At 42.7% G+C, this 20,342-nt stretch overlaps 1 protein-coding gene across 5 annotated transcripts in view; it reads right to left on the bottom strand.

Annotated features, from left to right (window-relative positions):
- Positions 1–2,281: 2,281 nt before the first annotated feature.
- Positions 2,282–20,342, bottom strand: part of NUP62CL (nucleoporin 62 C-terminal like) — a 147,905-nt gene continuing 129,844 nt past the window's right edge. For all 5 annotated transcript variants that reach the window (XM_040405101.1, XM_040405106.1, XM_040405102.1 and 2 more), the window contains exons 10-12: positions 7,580–7,691; positions 5,868–5,934; positions 2,282–2,474 (exon numbers count right to left, since the gene is read on the bottom strand). In XM_040405101.1, the coding sequence (XP_040261035.1) occupies positions 2,383–2,474; positions 5,868–5,934; positions 7,580–7,691 (271 nt within the window). In that variant the 3' untranslated portion in view covers positions 2,282–2,382. The remainder of the gene's footprint in view (positions 2,475–5,867; positions 5,935–7,579; positions 7,692–20,342) is intronic.

Here is a 20,342-nt window from a genome sequence, read left to right as displayed (position 1 = left end):
TGCGACTATAGTATCTTGGGGATCATCCTGTCCCACCTATGTCCGGGAGCAAAGTATAATCAGCCCCCATCTGATTGTCTATGTCTTTTTATCCCTATGCTTTTCATATATTTTTTGGGGAATATTTATGTATGCTCATTAACCCCTGATGAACCTCTATTTGAAGGGGAAACGCATCGGGGTATACTGTACCAGTCTCATCTATATATGTACCTAAGAGCATTTTTGCTCCATTTGTTTAAAGGTAGGGTTGTAATAGGGTTACATCAGTTTTAGGAATGGGGACAGGGAACCTCCACCATCAGGGGGGTCACCCTGGACTAAGGGTTATACAGGGTGATTTTTTACACTTACAATAGTATTAAAAAATAGCAGTATGTCCAGATGAGAGATGCCGGTGTAGTCTCCAGGAACTCGGAGTGGTATGGGATATCTAACAAGCACTTCTTGCAATTTTACCAATTAAGGTCTTCCTGTAAAACGGAGCTTAGACAATCCCGAGCATGAAGCACAAAAATACAATGGGGAGTCCAAGGCACCCCAGACATACCATTTCCTCCCTATATAGAGCTGTGTAAAAAATATATAATAAAATTATACTGCAATGTCGGGATATTCATGTGAGGATATTGGTTGGGAAAAGGTAAATAAAAGTGTGATTGGAGAGTGCTGGAGGGAAACTCATTTTAAATTGATGGGGTAGGTTATGGTTTTAACCCTTTCAGCGCAAATGTTTTTTAATTTTTTATTTTTCACTCCCTGCCTTTCCGGGGGCCATACGTTTTTTATGTTTCTGTTCACATACCTGTATGAGAGTTTTTTGCCGAACAAGTTGGAGTTTCTGTTTCCACCATTTAATATTGCATACAATGTAGGGGGACTTGGAAAAAAAATAAAAAATTCTGCAACAGTTTGTGCTTAGGACAAATAGCACTTGGATGAATAAAGGTAAGCGTTTTATCTGTTGAAAGCCGGACCAGGTTTTCCTTATTAGCATTGGAGTGTATGAGAAACACACTGTATTCCTACGGACGCCTGCAACAGGCGGTGGCCATCTTTTAACTCCTGGCCAGCGCTGTACAGGTGTGATGATGTTTACACTGCCTAGCCCTGTCAACTGAAGTGCATAGGGCACAGCAGTTGCACAGACCAGAGCCTCTAGGTGTAATGGCGGCAAAGCCCTTGTTGCTCCTAGAGACTAATTTTCATACATTAAAACTTCATTTTTTTAAGCAACGCAGCGCATATGGATATTGGACCAACACAGATGCCTTTAACTGCCAATCGCACAAGCAACATGTCAGCCAGTTTCATATGTACAAATCTGCTGACAAATGCCCTTTAAGGATATTGCAAGGCACCTTAACAACATTACTAGTGTACCTTAATATCTTCAAGTTTTGTGCTTCTAACCTCTGAACGATATATCATGACATTTTTGTGATGTTGAGTAACTCTAGACTACTATGGTTACATTAAAAAAAATTGTGGAAAAAAACAATGTCCCAATGTAAATGTCAGTCTCATAGATGAACATTTCTATACCTTGTCTCTATAGAGACAAATAACAGAGTGTAGTGGTGATGCTGAACTACTGCTTAAGAAATAAATGGAAAGATTTCCTATTGTGGACAACTGAACAAGTGATCTGTCTTTATTCATTGAATGTATACAAGAACTGGGCATGTCTCATCTTAGAGCAACAGTTGCTGTGGTTGTGGAAGGACCCTATAATCTTCCAGTGTTCCTTTCCCTACTAAAGGTCAACCTACTTTGGTGCTGTCCTGGAAAATAAGACTTGCATTACGCTACTTTCACACTAGTGTTTTGCTGGATCCGGCAGGGTTCAGCAAAAACGCTTCCGTTACTGATAATACAACCGGCTACATCCGTTATGAACGGATTCGGCTGTATTATCTTTAACATAGTCAAGACGGATCCGTCATGAACTCCATGCAAAGTCAATGGGGGATGGATCAGTTTTCTATTGTGTCAGAGAAAACGGATCCGTCCCCATTGACTTACATTGTGGGTCATGACTCCGCATGCCGCGACAGAAAGCAGCATGCTGCGGTTTGCTGTCCGGTATGAGAACGCAACCAAACGGAACGCAATGCATTTTGGAGCATTTCGTTCTGTTCAGTTACGTTTTGTCCCCATTGACAATGAATGTGGACAAAATAGAAGCTTTTTTTTCCCGGTATTGAGACCATATGATGGATCTCAATAGCAGAAAATATTAATGCTAGTGTGAAAGTAGCCTTATACATTTATATTTTGGATAGGGAAAACAAATCGCACAATTAGCATTAAGGAAATAACACTATTTAAACACAGAAGAAAATGTAACCAAACACACTACTAAAGTGTGCATCATTTAGGTTAGTCAAATGTAATAGAGAATCCTCTTTCTTGTTCCTTCCGCCGACTCTCGCATTCCTTTGCTACTTGCTCCACTTTTCTTTGAAGAAGAGCTATGGGAAGAAAGTTAAAAACAGTCACTAAAAATTGTATCAAAATGCCTTGTTAAGTGTTCTTGCATGGCACAAATACGGTGTTCTTGCACCGTATTTGTGCCAAATAGTGCTGAGGTAAAACTACAGGTAATGTCTGCATCAAGTACAAAAGTTTAGGGAGGATATACGTTTTCAGCACATTCTTCCTCCCTAACCACGTCAAAAAGGGGATTTTCAGTTCCTTCAATTGGACTCTAATATCTGCTAATAATTGGGGATAGTGTTGTAAAAATAGCTGATCAGGGTTTCTGGTTATGTGAACTCCCAAGTAACCTATACTATCTGGTTTCCATTGAAAGGGGTAATTTGCCTTGAGGTGGGCTATGGTGGTTTGGGAAGTGTTAATTCCTAATGCTACACATTTAGATAAGTTTATTTTGAAATTGGACAGATCTCCAAATACATCCAATTGTCTCAATAGTGCCGGAAATGCTACTAGCGGGTTAGATAGTAATAGGAGCATGTCGTCGGCAAATGCCGCTACTTTGTGGGTCTGAGAGCCTATGCTAAGTCCTTGAATGTCACTATCTTGTCTTATGGCCTGAAGGAAGGTCTCCAGCCACAGAATAAATAAAGTTGGTGACAATTGACAACCTTGACGGGACACCATTTCTTATTTCAAAATGAGGCGTGAGATTACCATTTATACTTATCCTCGCATTTATACTTATCCTCGCCGTGGGTGAAGAGTACAGAGCCAGCACAGCGGCCACGAACTGGGGGGGAAAGCCAAATCTGGATAAAGTGGCTTCCATGAACTGCCAGTCCACCCTATCAAAAGCCTTTTCGGCATCGGTACTCAGAAAAGTGAGCCCCTTTCCATGCGATAAGGCATACTGCTGAGCTTGTATTACCCAAAATGTACTGTCTCTGCACTCTCTGCCCCCCACAAACCCGGATTGTTCTGGCGAGATCAAGTCTTTGAGCAAGAACGCGACCCTATAAGCCAAAATCTTAGCCCAAAGTTTGATATCTGCATTAAGCAGTGATATTGGTCTATAGCTAGCCGGTAGGGCCGGGTCCATGCCTGGTTTGGGATATGTGCTTCAAGAGATGGTCTGGGCAAAGGCACTCCTCTTAGTAGGGCGTTGAAAAGGGAAACTAGACGAGGACCTAGTGTGGGGAGGAATTTTCTATAGTAAGCTACCGTTAGACCATCTGGTCCCGGGCTCTTGCCTTTGGGAATAGTTTTGAGGACCTTCTCTATCTCCTCCAATGTTATAGGGGCTGTCAGTGTTTCCTTATCTACTCCAGATAATATTGGTAAATTGAGGTTTTTTAAGTAAGTCGTCATCTTACTACTCCTATCCTGATTTACTTCACTCGGTTCATCCTTTCTTATGTTATATAGATCTTGGTAATAAGTTGTGAACACTTTGGATATCTCACCAGCGTCCGTAGTTAACGCACCTTCGGATGTTCTCATTTGTTTGATAAAAGTCTGTTCTGTTCTCTTTTTAATCATCGGCGAGAGTATTTTACTACCTCTATTCCCATGTATATAATGCTTTTGTTTTACTCTTAAATACGCTTTAGCAGATTTAATGTTAAGTAGAGATTTAAGATCCTGTCTGAGAGTGACTAGTGACTCAAAGTCCTTCACTGCTAATGATTTTTTGTGCAATTTTTCCAGTTGAGAGATTTTGGATAGCAAATCCGTCAACCGTTTCGTACGTTCTTTTTTGAGGTGCGATCCCAGCGCTATGAATTCCCCACGTATCACCGCCTTGTGCGCCTCCCAGACAATAGTGGGTGTTGTGGCAGAGGTTACGTTTATGTCGAAATAATCTCAGTTTTTTCGAGATACTATCAACGTTTTGTGTATCCAACAACGTGTGATTGAGTCTCCATGACCACTCCCTCCCAGACACCTCAGGGATCGTAATGGCGCAATACATCATGGCATGGTCAGAAATCGATGTTATCGATATTGGCTGATTTGACTAAGGATAAATGCTGTTCAGGAATAAGAAGGTAATCAAGTCTTTGATAGGACTTGTGAGGATTTGAATAAAAGGTGTAATCCCGTCAGGCCACGCCCCCCCATAAATGTATGTTTTAATGTAACTGTGAAGCACTTTGGGCAACAACATTGCAATTAAATGTATTTCGTGGATTTTTAGGGACATATAGATTTTTAGATCTAGGGACAGGTTCCGGACGGGGTCGTCCTTGTAAGGACGAGTGCCCTGTGGTCAGGCTGCTACTCATACCTGGTATCAGGGTGTACGGCTAGATAGCCATAGGGCTTGAACGGGGACCCTACACAGCTGTGTATCACTGCCAGCATTATTTTTTGTCTATTGGACATCATCTGCGGATAGGCATCCAACGAATACAGCTGGTGGTTAACGATCTGGTGTCCGTCCCATGGTACCGGTAGGACCTGCTGGTTACTAGTGCCGCCGCGCACTTTATATGTTTTTCATTTGGGATAATTACCACTGTATTAATTGGGGGAATATCACCCTCTATCCCAATGTTTGTCTTTGCACACTATATTTAGGACTCTTTATATATTTTATCTGCATTATTAATAAATGTTATGTTTTAGGATTACCTCTTTCTGAATAATGTTTTGACTCCTGGTAATCTAGAGCGCAGACATGCATCAGTTCGGACCTCTCATTAATTAACTGTTAAATGCATTTCTCACTCCATCAAGCTTGCCATGTGCACTTTTTTAATTTGATCAATTGGTTAGTGTAATGTTTACTATCTTTACTCACTCCAAACACTCCACACAGTTACTCTGCCCAGTTGAACCTTTCCAGAGTTACTCCAGCCACTCCAACCCCAGAAATTGTAGCTTTTCTAGTTTTTTACTTATTTTTTTTCTATCCAAAATTGTGGTTAAATCAAATAAAAGTGAAATCATTTACTCTAAGGGCTCATACACATGAACTTTTTTTGCGTTCAGTATACTGGCCGTTTTTTTTAGTTCAGTATGCGTTACTTATACTGAATCATTCATTTCAACGGGTCACAAAAAAAAAAAAAAACAACTGAAGTGTCTCCGTGTGCATTCCGTTTTCCGTTCAAAGATAGAACATGCCCTATTATTGCCCGCAAACCACGTTCCGTGGCTCCATTCAAGTCAACGGGTACGCAAAAAAAATGGAACACATACGGAATGTACTCTGTATGCCGAACGGAAAAACGAACGGAACCGGAAACCCTACAGAATAAAAAAAAACAAAAACAAAACACGGATACGTTAAAAACGGCCCGCAAAACACTGAGAAAAACTTATGGGTAGTGTGCATGAGCCCTAACACTTTACATTCTATACATCCTGTTCTCTGTGGGAATGGCTAACTGATAAGAACAGTTGTTGCTTGCAGCACTCACCTGAATTCTGGTCGATCCACTGCAATGAATCCACATGAGCATTCAAGATTTTACAGATCTGCTGCAGCTGTGAATGCAAAATATATATAAATTGACACGATTACATACTTCATATCAACTCACTGTAAGGAATCAACCTCTTTTTGTCAATGATTACAAGGTGTGGCAACCATTTTGTTTATTTGGCAATCATAAACTTATTTTAGGCCCTTAACAGCAAAAAGCATTTATTTTGTAGAGGAAGTTAATACACAGTACAAATGTATTATCCATATTGCTTCCATTGCTGGCTGGATTCATTTTTTCATTACTGCTTGTTTCCATGATTTCGACCACCCTGCAGTCCAGCAGCGGTGGCCGTGCTTGCTCACTATAGGAAAGTTCCGGCTTCTCTGGTGGCTGGGACAGCAGAAGCTCACATAGGCTTTTTCTTATAGTGTGCAAGCACGCTCACCGCTGCTGGACTGCAGGGTGGTCGTAACCATGGAAACGAGCAATTTTAGAAAAATAAATCCAGCCAGCAAAGGAAGCAATACGGATAATAACAATACATTAGTTTCATGTATTAACTTTCACTACATGATAATGCCACTTGCTGAAGTGACACAACCCCATTAAGGGCTCAGTGATTTTCCATTTACATAGCCGTATGAGTGTTTTTTTGTTTTTTTTGTGGGACAAGTTGTACTTTCAAATTACACCATTTTATATTGCATCTGATGTAGTGGGAAGCTGTAAACAAAATTCCAAATGGGGTGGAACTGGAAAAAAATGCAATTCCGCCATAGTTTTATAGGATACATTTTTATTGTGTTGCCTATGTGGTAAAACTGGCCTGTTTCTAAAGGTCAGTATGATTACAGTGATATCACATTATAACCACATTTCTTTGCATTACCATATTATTCTGACCACTGTAACTTTTTTTTTTATATTTATGTCTATAGTCTTATTTTTGCAGGGCAATCTGTAGTTTTTATGGATACCATTTTGGAGTAAGACCTTTATAGTTTACAGTCATCGCCGATCACAGACTCTGCCGCCAGGTATATGCTGTTGTATTGTAAGAGATTTTAAAGTACTGATTGGTTCTTCTCCTTTAATTCTGTTCCCATTCATTATTAACATTGTGTGTAATGATTTGCCTTGTAATCTAGTACCCATCCCCCATTGTGCTGATAAGACCCAGATTCCTTAGTGATCTCAGATGCATGCTGCACACTGGAGGAGAGGCTAAAATGTTTAAACTCTGTGACACACATTCACTCAGGGCACTCTATTGAAGACTTAATTCTAGGTAGGATGTAAGTATTGATTTACCCTATTTCTTGTACACCCTGGGGTGTCGTCTATATTGCATATTTAGGCTAGTGATGTTTATTTACTTTTTATTATTCAGTATATGATTTGTGTTATCGTATATTTAATCACTTAGTAAATATATTTATTCACGTAGTCTGCGTAAGCTTTTTTATTCTCAAATCTTTCTAATTCACATTACGTTACAATTGTGTAAAACAGCCGGCCATCTTTAAAGTCCCGTCATAACGGGGTTATACTGTACATATTCAATGACCAAACATAAAACTCTAAAACATACCAAACGCCTGGCAACAGTCAAGAGCTTCTTCAACAGTTTGATCCGCAATCTAAGCAAATATTAAGCACATCAAACCCTTCTTAATTAGACATTTATGTATGCAATTACTCACTGGATTACTGGCATCTCCAGGACCTGCAGTTGTGTTCAGATGTTCTATAACGTCCTTTAAGTCCTGGGCCATACGCTTCAGTTGGGCGTCAATGTTCTCTGCCAGCTTGTATCTGTTGGCAAAATACAAATTTAAGTGCTATAAAATAATTCATTCATGTTATAATTTTTGTAGATTGCATTTACAATGACATTTTAAATCAACCCTTTCAAGGCCAAGGACTTCAGATACCTGAATATCACAATAACAAAATTTCAAAGTTTAGAATGACACATTCTAATATTTTTTTTCAGTTTAATAGTTTAAGTAGAATTTCGTTTTATTTCTGTGGCACAGATAGAGCCTTATTGTGTTACAAAAGCAGAAACAGTATCTTATAATTTTGTTTCTCCCTATTGCAATTTAATGTAACTAGTTTAACCAGTCAAATTTATGAAACAAATCAATCCCCAAATACATGTACTTTTTTTCTTGGCAACATAGCAAGTATGCACGTGGAACAAAGATCGCAGAAAGAACCTTGTGTTCACAAAGAGACTAAATTTGAGACATAAAAACAAGCGACAGGTTTTGTGCACCTGATATACACTACTCACAAAAAGTTAGGGATATTTGGGTTTCAGGTGAAAATGTATGGAAACCGTAAAAAGTTCACGCTACAATGATATTACATCATGAAAGTACAGTATTTTAGTAGAAGCATCCAATAGTGATTTCCTCATCTCAAACAACTTACTGAAACAAAAGCCAACAGCTGTGGCTATACTGCCACATTAAATGTCAATGTCTCAATAACTTGTCATGTGGCCTTGAGTATCAATTACAACTTGACAACAACATTTTATGCTGTTCACAAATCGACTTACTGTCTGCTGAGGCATGGCATTCCACACTGCTTGAAGGGCGGTCCTCAAGTCATTGAGGTCCTGGGGTACAGAGTTACGAGCCTCTACACAGCGACTCATCTGATCCCATAGGTTTTCAATGGGATTCAGGTCTGAGGAAAGGCAGGCCACTCCATGTGCGGTTCCCCAGTCTCCAGCAGCCATTCCCTAAAGATGCGACCACAATGAGCTGGCACATTGTCGTCCATGAAGATGAAATTAGGTCTATGTTGTTCATGCAATGGCACAATAACTGGGTTAATGATGTTATTCAAGTAGTATGGGCTTATCACTGTACCATTAACAAAGTGTAGGGCAGTTCTGTATTGACTAGACACTTGCCCACATTGTAACACCACCACAACCAGAGGCTCATCTGGCGACAACCGTGGACTGATGCATAGTGCTTTCCTTCACAAATCCAACATAGTCCGTGAACAGCACTGAGGCCCACTGGTCCCTTGTGTAGTGTAGATGGTTCCTGGCCCATGCAAGATGATGGCGGTGTGTTCACGTACACTTTCTGGTCATCTAGCATGCAGACCACGCTGATTTAAAACAGTTTTGAATTAAAACTTAAATGTGCCTGGAGTTGTGTGGCAGTCATAATTCGGTTTCGCAGGGCATTGTTCACAATGAAGCAGTCATCAGTGTGGGATGTGGACAAATGACAGCCACTTCTATGCCTTTCTATGACTCTTCCAGTCTCTCTCTCTCTCTGTTGCAACCTGCTGGTGACACTCAAGCTCATTGGCCACTTCCGTCTGAGAACATCCTGCTTGAAGCCTTGTCAATGGCGAGGTACTGTTGATTAATTGTTAGGTGTCATCTTGGTCTCATGATGTCAAAATGTGAACCGCATGATGAGGACGACTGTTTAAATACAAATTCTAATTGAACTGGGAAATTAGGTGATTCATGGATCAAAGACATGTTCTGAATTTTGCCGTTAAGCTTCTTGTTAGAGAACAGTAAGTTGTGCAAAAAGTACTGAAACACTGAATAGTTGGATAAATGTATTCAAAAGTTTAGAGAAGGTCACATTAAATTAATCTGTAAAGGTTAGAGTGCATTTTAGGTTCACCCTGAAATTTCACCCACAAGTCAAATATCCGTAACTTTTTGTGAGTAGTGCATGTTCAGGAAGCATTATTATATTGCAAACCATGTCTATGTCACAGCATCCATGGTGATATAGGTAGTTGGCTGAGCGGTTAATTATATTAATTTGTTTTTATATCGCGACCTACTACACTGCATGTGTTTCTATGGCAACAACCTCAAAGCAGACAGGAAGCCGCTTGCATTTTGGTGCTAGTGCCAAACACTGCACTTTATGAGTGCTTTATTTACCTATCCTCCAGGACCAGGCCAATGTGTGTTTGTGCTTTTTTTTCTCCCGTCCTTCCTAGAGCCATAACTTTTTAATTTTTCATATAACTAGATGAGGGCTTGGAATTTACAAACTATGTAATTTGAAAAAATTCTAAATTAGATGGAATTGGGAACAAAAAAAAACAACAATCCCACCCACGGTAAAACTGACCGTACAATTCCAGCTGTTGTGAAACTACAATTCACAGCATGCATACTTACGACTGTTTTTGTAACTACCATAGAAGTGAAAAGAGGATTCTGAGAGCTGTAGTTCCAGAACAGCTGAAGTGCCAGAGGTTGCTCAACCCAACTATAAACTACATTTCAGAAGCTTTAAGATAAATCTCAGAAGCTATAAACTATAAACCTTGTAAACTGAAAGCCACTGCAGCAGGAGCAAGTTTACCAAGCTATAGTGCTGCCCATAATTATTCATACCCCTGGCAAATTTTGACTTAGTCACTTTTATTCAACCAGCAAGTAATTTTTTTTACGGGAAATGACATAGGTGTCTCCCAAAAGATAATAAGACGATGTACAAGAGGCATAATGCATAATGTGGGGGAAAAAAAAAAATTCTCAGCTTTTATTTACAATTGAGCAAAAAATACAAGATGTTCCGCACTGTGGAAAATCTCAGAGGACGTGGTTGGAAGCCAAAAGTGACACCTGTGCTGGCCAGGAGGATAGTTAGAGAGGTGAAAAAGAATCCAAGGATCACCACCAAGGCCATCCTGGTGAATCTGGGCTCTGCTGGTGGCAATGTCTCAAGGCAGACAATCCAACGAACACTGCACACTGCTGGGTTCCACTTCTCCAGATAAGGCACACAAAAGCTTGCTTGGCCTTTGCAAAAGCTCATCTGGACAAAGAAGACGACTTCTGGTCTTCTGTGTTATGGGCAGATGAAACAAAAATTGAATTGTTTGGTCACAATGATGTTTCCTTCATTTGACGTAAAAAAGGAGACTCCTTCAACCCAAAGAACACCATCCCCACTGTCAAACATGGTGGTGGGACACTCGGGGGGCGTGGTCTGCCGGGCATGGAGTGAAGACGCACACTGCTTGAGCTCCCCTGCAATCCTGACGGAATCCTGCATTTTTTTTTTTTTTTTTGTAAATTCTTTATTTTCAGAGTTTCAGACCATTTGGCCATATATAGTAGTATACAAAGTTGATATCACAGGTCATATACATTACATATATTCACTATTTGACGTATCTTTATAGATCCATAAGTAATATCATGCGGTATAGCAATGATCTCAGTCCCCTATATGACTCCTAGAGGTGTTAAGTAAAGACCTAATAATTGCATAGCAAAGTATATCAAAGTATCAAGGGGGACCATGGTTGTCTGGACCATATGCCATTTATACATAAAAAAGATAAGATAGAAAAAGATATTGAAAAAGAAAGAAAGGGGGAGAGAGGAGATAGAAGGAGAAGAAAGATGAAGAAGAGGAGGGGGGGTGGAGGGGGGGGATAGATAGTAAGCGAGGTTTAAGCTATTTCAGTGCTCAGTAGAACTGTGTATGAGTTGAGGAACTAAGGAATTAAGCTCAAGATCTAGATCAGGGTGTCGGTTAGATGACTCTAGCTCATCAGTGGTTTGTTATGATATGGGGTTATCAGCTAATTTCACATCACTGCCCATCATTCCATGACCTCCAAGGGTGCCAGGTTTTCAGAAATTTCTCGTGGTTTCTGTTGATCCTACTGTCATTTCTTCGAAACTACAAATTTGATTTACCTTGGTAATCCATTCCTTTATTGAGGGGGCGTTTGCGTCTCTCCAGTGGAGAGGTATGATAGATTTGGCAGCCGCTATAAGGTGGGTTACTAAATTGCGTCTGGATGGTCTGTAAAGGTCAGTTGGAAGTGAGAAGAACACCATTTCAAGTGTGATCTTTAGTTCTATAGCCGAGACTGTATTTATTATCTTATTAACGCCTTCCCAGAATGGGGTGATTAGAGGGCATGACCACCATATATGGGATAAAGATCCCTCTCCAGTGCCGCATCTCCAGCAAATCCGGTCACCTGACAAACCACATTTGTGTAAGAACTCTGGAGTTCTGTACCATCTGGTAAGAAGCTTGAAATGATTTTCTTGTAGTCGTATACATGGCGATGATCAATGCGAGAAAGCTAGAAGCTTTTTGAGTTCCTGGTCTGAGAAATTGATGTCAAGCTCTCTCTCCCAGTCTCTAATATATAATGTTTTTTTTTTTTTCAATCTCTGTTCCTAATAAAGCGTATAATGCTGTAATTTTCCTCTGCTTGCGAAGTGGGGACAAAAGAGTTTTTTCAAATTCTGTCAGTTGTCTCACTGAGTCAGATCTCTCCCTCAACCCTCCGCGCACAGCTCCTATATATGCTCTAGTGAGAAAAAAACTAGCGGAGTTTTTTATTCGTTCTGGTAACTTGCTTATTATAGATGATTCTATGTCAGGGGTTAGCTCCCCCAGTCTGACTTGCTTTAATGACGACCAAACTTCCTGGTGGATATCTCTATTATTTCCTAGAAGGTCAGGTATGAGGTTTGCCGGTAATAAGGGCGACGGGTCGGGTGCTAACTTTTTGCTGCAGTTTAACTAGTTTTGGAAAACCCTGAAAGGGTGTATTAGTGGTGTGGGGCACTGAAGAACCATCCGGTGCAGTAATTCAGGCGTGTGGTGGTGTTCCCGAAGTACAGTGACCTGAATGGAGGACTGCCTCTTACCTTGTGCGGAGGGTGGCCATCTTGGGAAGGGATAGGGCAGCCTGAGAAGCGCAGCCATCGGCGCTGACACGGAGAGCCGACATCTTACCTGCGGTGGGTTCAATCACAGACGCTGGAGATACTCGGCGGTGGCAAGAGCCGGACGCTTCTGCTGAGGATCAGGAGAGTCGCCTGTGGGGGAAGGCATCTCTCTCCCTGGACCGCAGCATATGAAACAAAGGACCGGCACTTCACTGATGAACAAGCTTGTTCATCAGTGAAGTGCCGGTCCTTTGTTTCATATTGTGAGTGGGCTTTCATACCCTGGACACGGGCACCACGACTCTGCCAGAGGAGTGCCGACCGTCTTCAATTTTTGGACCGCAGCATACAAGGAAGGGGACAGAAATTAACCCCTGAAGCGGTACGAGGGCAAGGGGGCTCTACGTAATTGCCGGTGGAGGCTGGTGCAGTAAAGGGCCTAGAGCCCAGTCAGCATATTGGGCACTGCGACACAGGCTGAGAAGCCGCAACGGTCGTCCATCTGTGAAGACACTCTCCTGTAAGGGAAACTCTGCCACCTGATATTGCTCCACAAATAAGGCTAAAAAGTTGCATTGCTGCCCATACCCCCTTCTGTGGTGTGATTATCACTAGTGAATGCTGCAATACTCCATCTGAAGTTTTAAGAGTTACAGTCTATACCCCCTCTCCTGCAACTGCGTACCTCAGAAGTCGCTTATCATCCTCACTTATGGGCCGCAAAACTGTGGCATCTGAGTGTTCTACACCAGCAAAAGAAGTTGTAGACAACATGAGCCAGACTGAGATGGATCTGAACCAGAGTGGTGCTGCGAGTGCTGAGCTTCAAACTGACAAGATAATGACTGCCATTGCTGCATGTCAGGCGGCTCTGACAACTAAGATTCATCACTTACAGAGTGACATTAATTGTTTACGCCATGATATGGATAAAATGAGACCGCAGATGTGGAGGACTCTGCACATACTACCGTCTGAGACAACCAGAAACCTGCAACAACAGGTGAAGATCTTGCTCGCCAGAGTAGAGGATGCGGAAAACCGTAATAGGAGAAATAATGTCAGAATCCTGGGATTACCCGAAAGGGTGGAAGGTTCCGCTCCAGAGGCATATGCTGAGCATTTGATTCGCACCATATTATGTCCAGTTGAACTGTCATCTAGCTTTGTAGTGGAGAGGGCCCACAGGATTCATACGAGACCACTACCATCGGGAGCTGCTCCCAGGCCTTTCATAATGAAGATATTAAATTACAGAGATCGGGATGCTATTCTGGCGGCTGCCAGACAAAAGAAGGACATTCAAATTGAAAATGCGAAGTTATCCTTCTACCCTGATTTAACAGCTGAGGTCCAGAAACAACGGCGTCAGTTCTCAAATGCCCAGACCCGTTTACGGGAGCTGGGAATAAAGTACGCAATGATATACCCGGCCAAGCTGAGAATCCAAGAGGGTGACAGAGCCAGATTTTTCCAGAATCCGGAGGAAGCGGCTGACTGGACTGATCGACAGCGTCCGAGATGAAGAGAAGGACTATGAAATCGCAGAGGACTGCTGCAAGTGTCCTACTCTCCTAGTGGGGCTCTGATTATATCTATCTGGTCTTGCAGAATACTGCAGTTGCCGCCGGACAGATGACTACAGTCGTGGCCAAATGTTTTGAGAATTACATAAATATTGGAAAAGTTGCTGCTTAAAGAGGACCTTTCATCAGAATCAAGTATGTAAACTGAATATACATACATGGAGAGCGGCGCCCAGGGATCCCCCTGCACTTACTATTATCCCCGGGCGCCGCTCCGTTCTCCGGTTATAGGCTCCGGTAAAGTCATAGTTAGGCTCCACCCATTTGAGCCTGCCGCGGTCTCCTTCTCCTATGCTGTAGCGCTGGCCAATCGCAGCGCTCAGCTCTTAGCCATGCTATGAGCTGAGCGCTGCGATTGGCCAGCGCTACAACATAGGAGAAGGAGACGCCGGCAGGCTCAAATGGGTGGAGCCTAACTATGACTTTACCGGAGCCTATAACCGGAGAACGGAGCGGCGCCCGGGGATAACAGTAAGTGCAGGGGGATCCCTGGGCGCCGCTCTCCATGTATGTATATTCAGTTTACATACTTGATTCTGATGAAAGGTCCTCTAAGTTTTTATAATAGCAATTTGCATATACTCCAGAATGTTATGAAGAGTGATCAGATGAATTGCATAGTCCTTCTTTGCCATGAAAATTAACTTAATCCGAAAAAAACCTTTCCACTGCATTTCATTGCTGTCATTAAAGGACCTGCTGAGATCATTTCAGTAATCGTCTTGTTAACTCAGGTGAGAATGTTGACGAGCACAAGGCTGGAGATCATTATGTCAGGCTGATTGGGTTAAAATGGCAGACTTGACATGTTAAAAGGAGGGTGATGCTTGAAATCATTGTTCTTCCATTGTTAACCATGGTGACCTGCAAAGAAACGCGTGCAGTCATCATTGCGTTGCATAAAAATGGCTTCACAGGCAAGGATATTGTGGCTACTAAGATTGCACCTCAATCAACAATTTATAGGATCATCAAGAACTTCAAGGAAAGAGGTTCAATTCTTGTTAAGAAGGCTTCAGGGCGTCCAAGAAAGTCCAGCAAGCACCAGGATCGTCTCCTAAAGAGGATTCAGCTGTGGAATCAGAGTGCCACCAGTGCAGAGCTTGCTCAGGAATGGCAGCAGGCAGGTGTGAGCGCATCTGCACACACAGTGAGGCGAAGACTTTTGGAAGATGGCCTGGTGTCAAGAAGGCCAGCAAAGAAGCCACTTCTCTCCAAAAAAAACATCAGGGACAGATTGATCTTCTGCAGAAAGTATGGTGAATGGACTGCTGAGGACTGGGGCAAAGTCATATTCTCCGATGAAGCCTCTTTCCGATTGTTTGGGGCATCTGGAAAAAGGCTTGTCCGGAGAAGAAAAGGTGAGCGCTACCATCAGTTCTGTGTCATGCCAACAGTAAAGCATCCTGAGACCATTCATGTGTGGGGTTGCTTCTCATTCAAGGGAGTGGGCTCACTCACAATTTTGCCCTAAAACACAGCCATGAATAAAGAATGGTACCAAAACACCCTCCAACAGCAACTTCTTCCAACAATCCAACAACAGTTTGGTGAAGAACAATGCATTTTCTACCATGATGGAGCACCGTGCCATAAGGCAAAAGTGATAACTAAGTGGCTCGGGGACCAAAACTTTGACATTTTGGGTCCATGGCCTGGAAACTCCCCAGATCTTAATCCCATTGAGAACTTGTGGTCAATCCTCAAGAGGCGGGTGGACAAACAAAAACCCACTAATTCTGACAAACTCCAAGAAGTGATTATGAAAGAATGGGTTGCCATCAGTCCGGAATTGGCCCAGAAGTTGATTGAGAGCATGCCCAGTCGAATTGCAGAGGTCCTGAAAAAGAAGGGCCAACACTGCAAATACTGACTCTTTGCATAAATGTCATGGAATTGTCGATAAAAGCCTTTGAAACGTATGAAGTGCGTGTAATTATATTTCACTACATCACAGAAACAACTGAAACAAAGATCTAAAAGCAGTTTAGCAGCAAACTTTGTGAAAACTAATATTTGTGTCATTCTCAAAACTTTTGGCCACGACTGTACATGCCGATACCAGCATAAGCTAGTTAAGCTATAAAGTATTGTTTCTGACAGGGGTTAATCTCAGTTCAGAGTTGTATTTCTATTTTGAATAGTTTTGAGGGACTTCGATCTTGTATTATGTCCTAGTATAATTGGGCAGACTGAGCTTCCTTAGTTTACACTAAAAGGATTAGTTGGTTAGGGATATAGAAGCTTAGACAAGTTGGGGATGTCTGGGCAGGGTGGGAAGTTCTACTCTAATTACAGGTTGGAATGTGTGTGTGTGTGAATGGGGCAGTGACGCTGAAGGAGCAGGAGGAGGAAGGGTTGTATCTCTTGACCAACAATGGCTGCATGCAAGTTAATTTCCTGGAATGTCCGGGGGCTAAATGACAAAGTCAAAAGAGCGTTAGTGTTTAATTACATTAAGAAATTTAACCCGGATGTTCTTATTTTTCAGGAAACTCATCTTAGGGGCCAAAAGGTGATGGCGGTTAGAAGACCGTGGGTGGGATATGTGTATCATGCGACCTACTCTAACTACGCTAGAGTTATACTGGTCAGTAAGACTCTTCCGTTTCAGCTGATGTCCGTGCACATTGATCCGGCTGCGAGGTCCTAATAGTAGGTATTTATGTGCCCCTGCCATTTGAGAGGGAGGTAGTTGACCAAATTATGGCTAGAGTGGTTGTTCTTCCTGCGGTTCCCTTGTTTATACTGGGAGATTTTAATGCCACGCTGGATAGTACTCTTGATAGACTTAGGCCATCTCCCAGGCATAATCCCGCACGATTACATTGGACGCAAGCACATCTGTTGACGGAGATATGGAGGGATCGGCACCCTAATACAAAGCAATACTCGTGTCACTCTGCCTCTGTCAACTCATTGTCCCGTATTGATTTGGCCTTTACAAATCAAGCGGAGCTTATGTGGGAGAAAGCTGCTGAGTTTCTGCGGAGAGGTATCTCAGATCATGCCCCCCTGCAGATAATCCTTACGTTACCAAGCGATATGCCACGCTCCACTTGGCGGTTGAACCCGAAATGGTTAGATGTTCTTCCTGTGGAAGTGGCGTGTAAGGAAGCTACCTCAGCATATTGGGAAGTTAATAAGGGCTCCTCCAATCCACTGGTGGTATGGGACGCAAGTAAGGCAGTCTTAAGAGGTGTACTAATAGCGGCAATTAGGGATCGACCGATATTGATTTTTTTTAGGGCCGATACCGATGATTTGTGAACTTTCAGGCAGATAGCCGATAATTTATACTGATATTCTGTGAAATTTCATTTTTGAAAAAAAATTAAAAATTCCTACACAAATCTGTTGAAAATGAATATTTTTATTGTTAATGTGTAGGTTGTTTTTTCTGTAAATCTTTCTTTTTTATTTATACTTAATATTTTGCTGTTGTTTTTTTTTACTAACTTTTAGCCCCCTTAGGCTGGTTTCACACAGGCGTTGCGGATTGGGGCCGGATGCGTTCAGAGTGCATTCAGTGAAACTCGCACTATTTTGCAAGCAAGTTCAGTCAGTTTTGTCTGCGGTTGCGTTTAGTTGTTCAGTTTTTTCCGCGCGGGTGCAATGCGTTTTGATGAGTTTTTCACGCGCGTGATAAAAAACTGAATGTTTACAAACAACATCTCTTAGCAACCATCAGTGAAAAACGCATCGCACCCGCACTTGCTTGCGGATGCAATGCGTTTTTCACGCAGCCCCATTCACTTCTATGGGGTCAGGGCTGCGTGAAAAACGCAGAATATAGAACATGCTGCGATTTTCACGCAACGCAGAACTGATGCGTGAAAAACAACACTCATGTACACTATCAGGGTGAATAGGACCTCACACTGTCCTTGCTGCTCTGTGCTTTGTGCACACAGCAGCATGGAGCTTACCATGGCAGCCAGGGCTTCAATAGCGTCCTGGCTGCCATGGTAACTGATCGGAGCCCCAGGATTACACTGCTGAGGCTCCGATCGGAGGAGGAGGGGAGAGGGGATCCTGTGGCCACTGCCACCAATGATTAAAACTGGGGGGGCGCACTGCGCCACCAATGCTTTTAATACTGGGGTGGGGGTGGGGGGCGCACTGCGCCACCAATGTTTTTAATACGGGGATGGGGGTGGAGGGCGCACTGCGCCACCAATGATTAATACTGGGGGGCTTGGGGGGGGGGGGGGGGCAACACTGCGCCACCAATGAACATAAGTCTCTCATTTATTCATATACGGGAGGCGGGAGCTGGCTGCAGAATCACATAGCCGGCTCCCGACCTCTATGAGCGGTAGCTGCGATCCGCGGCGGTTAACCCCTCAGGTGGCTGCAGAATCGGGAGCCGGCTATGTTATTCTGCAGCCAGCTCCCGCCTCCTGTATATGAATAAATGAGAGACTTCTCTTCATTGGTGACGCAGTGGCCACAGCCCCGCCCCTCCTCTTGTCCTCCTTCCTCTCACTGGCGGCAGCGGCAGCACAGGGGGGAGGGAGACACTGCTTCCTTCTCCCCTGTGCTGCTGAGGGAACACGGAAAGCGCTGACAGCAGCGCGATCTGTGTTCCCCATACGTTATCGGAATATTGGCAAAATAGATGCCGATACCGATAACTGCCAAAATCCTGAATATTGGCCGATAATATCGGTAAAACCGATAATCGGTCGATCCCTAGCGGCAATAGCAACACACAGAACGGAACTGCTCTACTCACGGGTGAAATTAGAGGAAAAGTTAGATCTTGCGGAAAGAGTATATATAGATGACCCCACGCCGGAGCATCAATCACTTTGGCTTGCAGCTCAAAGGCAGTACACTCTACACTCACCTAAAGAATTATTAAGTACACCATACTAATACGGTGTTGGACCCCCTTTTGCCTTCAGAACTGCCTTAATTCTACATGGCATTGATTCAACAAGGTGCTGATAGCATTCTTCAGAAATGTTGGCCCATATTGATAGGATAGCATCTTGCAGTTGATGGAGATTTGAGGGATGCACATCCAGGGCACGAAGCTCCCGTTCTACCACATCCCAAAGATGCTCTATTGGGTTGAGATCTGGTGACTGTGGGGGCCATTTTAGTACAGTGAACTCATTGTCCTGTTCAAGAAACCAATTTGAAATGATTCGAGCTTTGTGACATAGTGCATTATCCTGCTGGAAGTAGCCATCAGAGGATGGATACATGTTCTCATTCTGTTTACGCCAAATTCGGACTCTACCACTTGAAAGTCTCAACAGAAATCGAGACTCATCAGACCAGGCAACATTTTTCCAGTCTTCAACAGACCAATATTGGTGAGCTCGTGCAAATTGTAGCCTCTTTTTCCTATTTGTAGTGGAGATGAGTGGTACCCGGTGGGGTCTTCTGCTGTTGTAGCCCATCCGCCTCAAGGTTGTGCGTGTTGTGGCTTCACAAATGCTTTGCTGCATACCTCGGTTGTAACGAGTGGTTATTTCAGTCAACGTTGCTCTTCTATCAGCTTTAATCAGTCGGCCCATTCTCCTCTGACCTCTAGCATCCACAAGGCATTTTTGCCCACAGGACTGCCGCATACTGGATGTTTTTCCCTTTTCACACCATTCTTTGTAAACCCTAGAAATGGTTGTGCGTGAAAATCCCAGTAACTGAGCAGATTGTGAAATACTCAGACCGGCCCGTCTGGCACCAACAACCATGCAATGCTCAAAATTGCTTAAATCACCTTTCTTTCCCATTCTGACATTCAGTTTGGAGTTCAGGAGATTGTCTTGACCAGGAGCACCCCCCTAAATGCATTGAAGCAACTGCCATGTGATTGGTTGACTAGATAATTGCATTAATGAGAAATAGAACAGGTGTTCCTAATAATTCTTTAGGTGAGTGTATATATATGTATATATATTTTAGGTCTGTAGTAAACTAATATTTTAGTAATCGAGTATTCTATCGATTATATTTCTCGATTCATCGAGTAATCTAATAAGAAAAACCTTCTTAAAATAACGTACGTAATTACGTTTTTCTTTATAAAAACAATATTTTTCTTTTACAGTGGTGGTATGGTATAGCAAATAATTGCACACACATGACATAAGGTTTCTTTCACTGGTTTGGAGGGGTTAATGGAAGTACCTTGGCAATGGGCATGTATAAAGT

Source organism: Bufo bufo, chromosome 8 (assembly GCF_905171765.1).
Source record: "Bufo bufo chromosome 8, aBufBuf1.1, whole genome shotgun sequence".
Lineage (NCBI taxonomy): Eukaryota > Metazoa > Chordata > Amphibia > Anura > Bufonidae > Bufo > Bufo bufo.
This window is presented reverse-complemented; position numbering and strand designations above follow the sequence as displayed.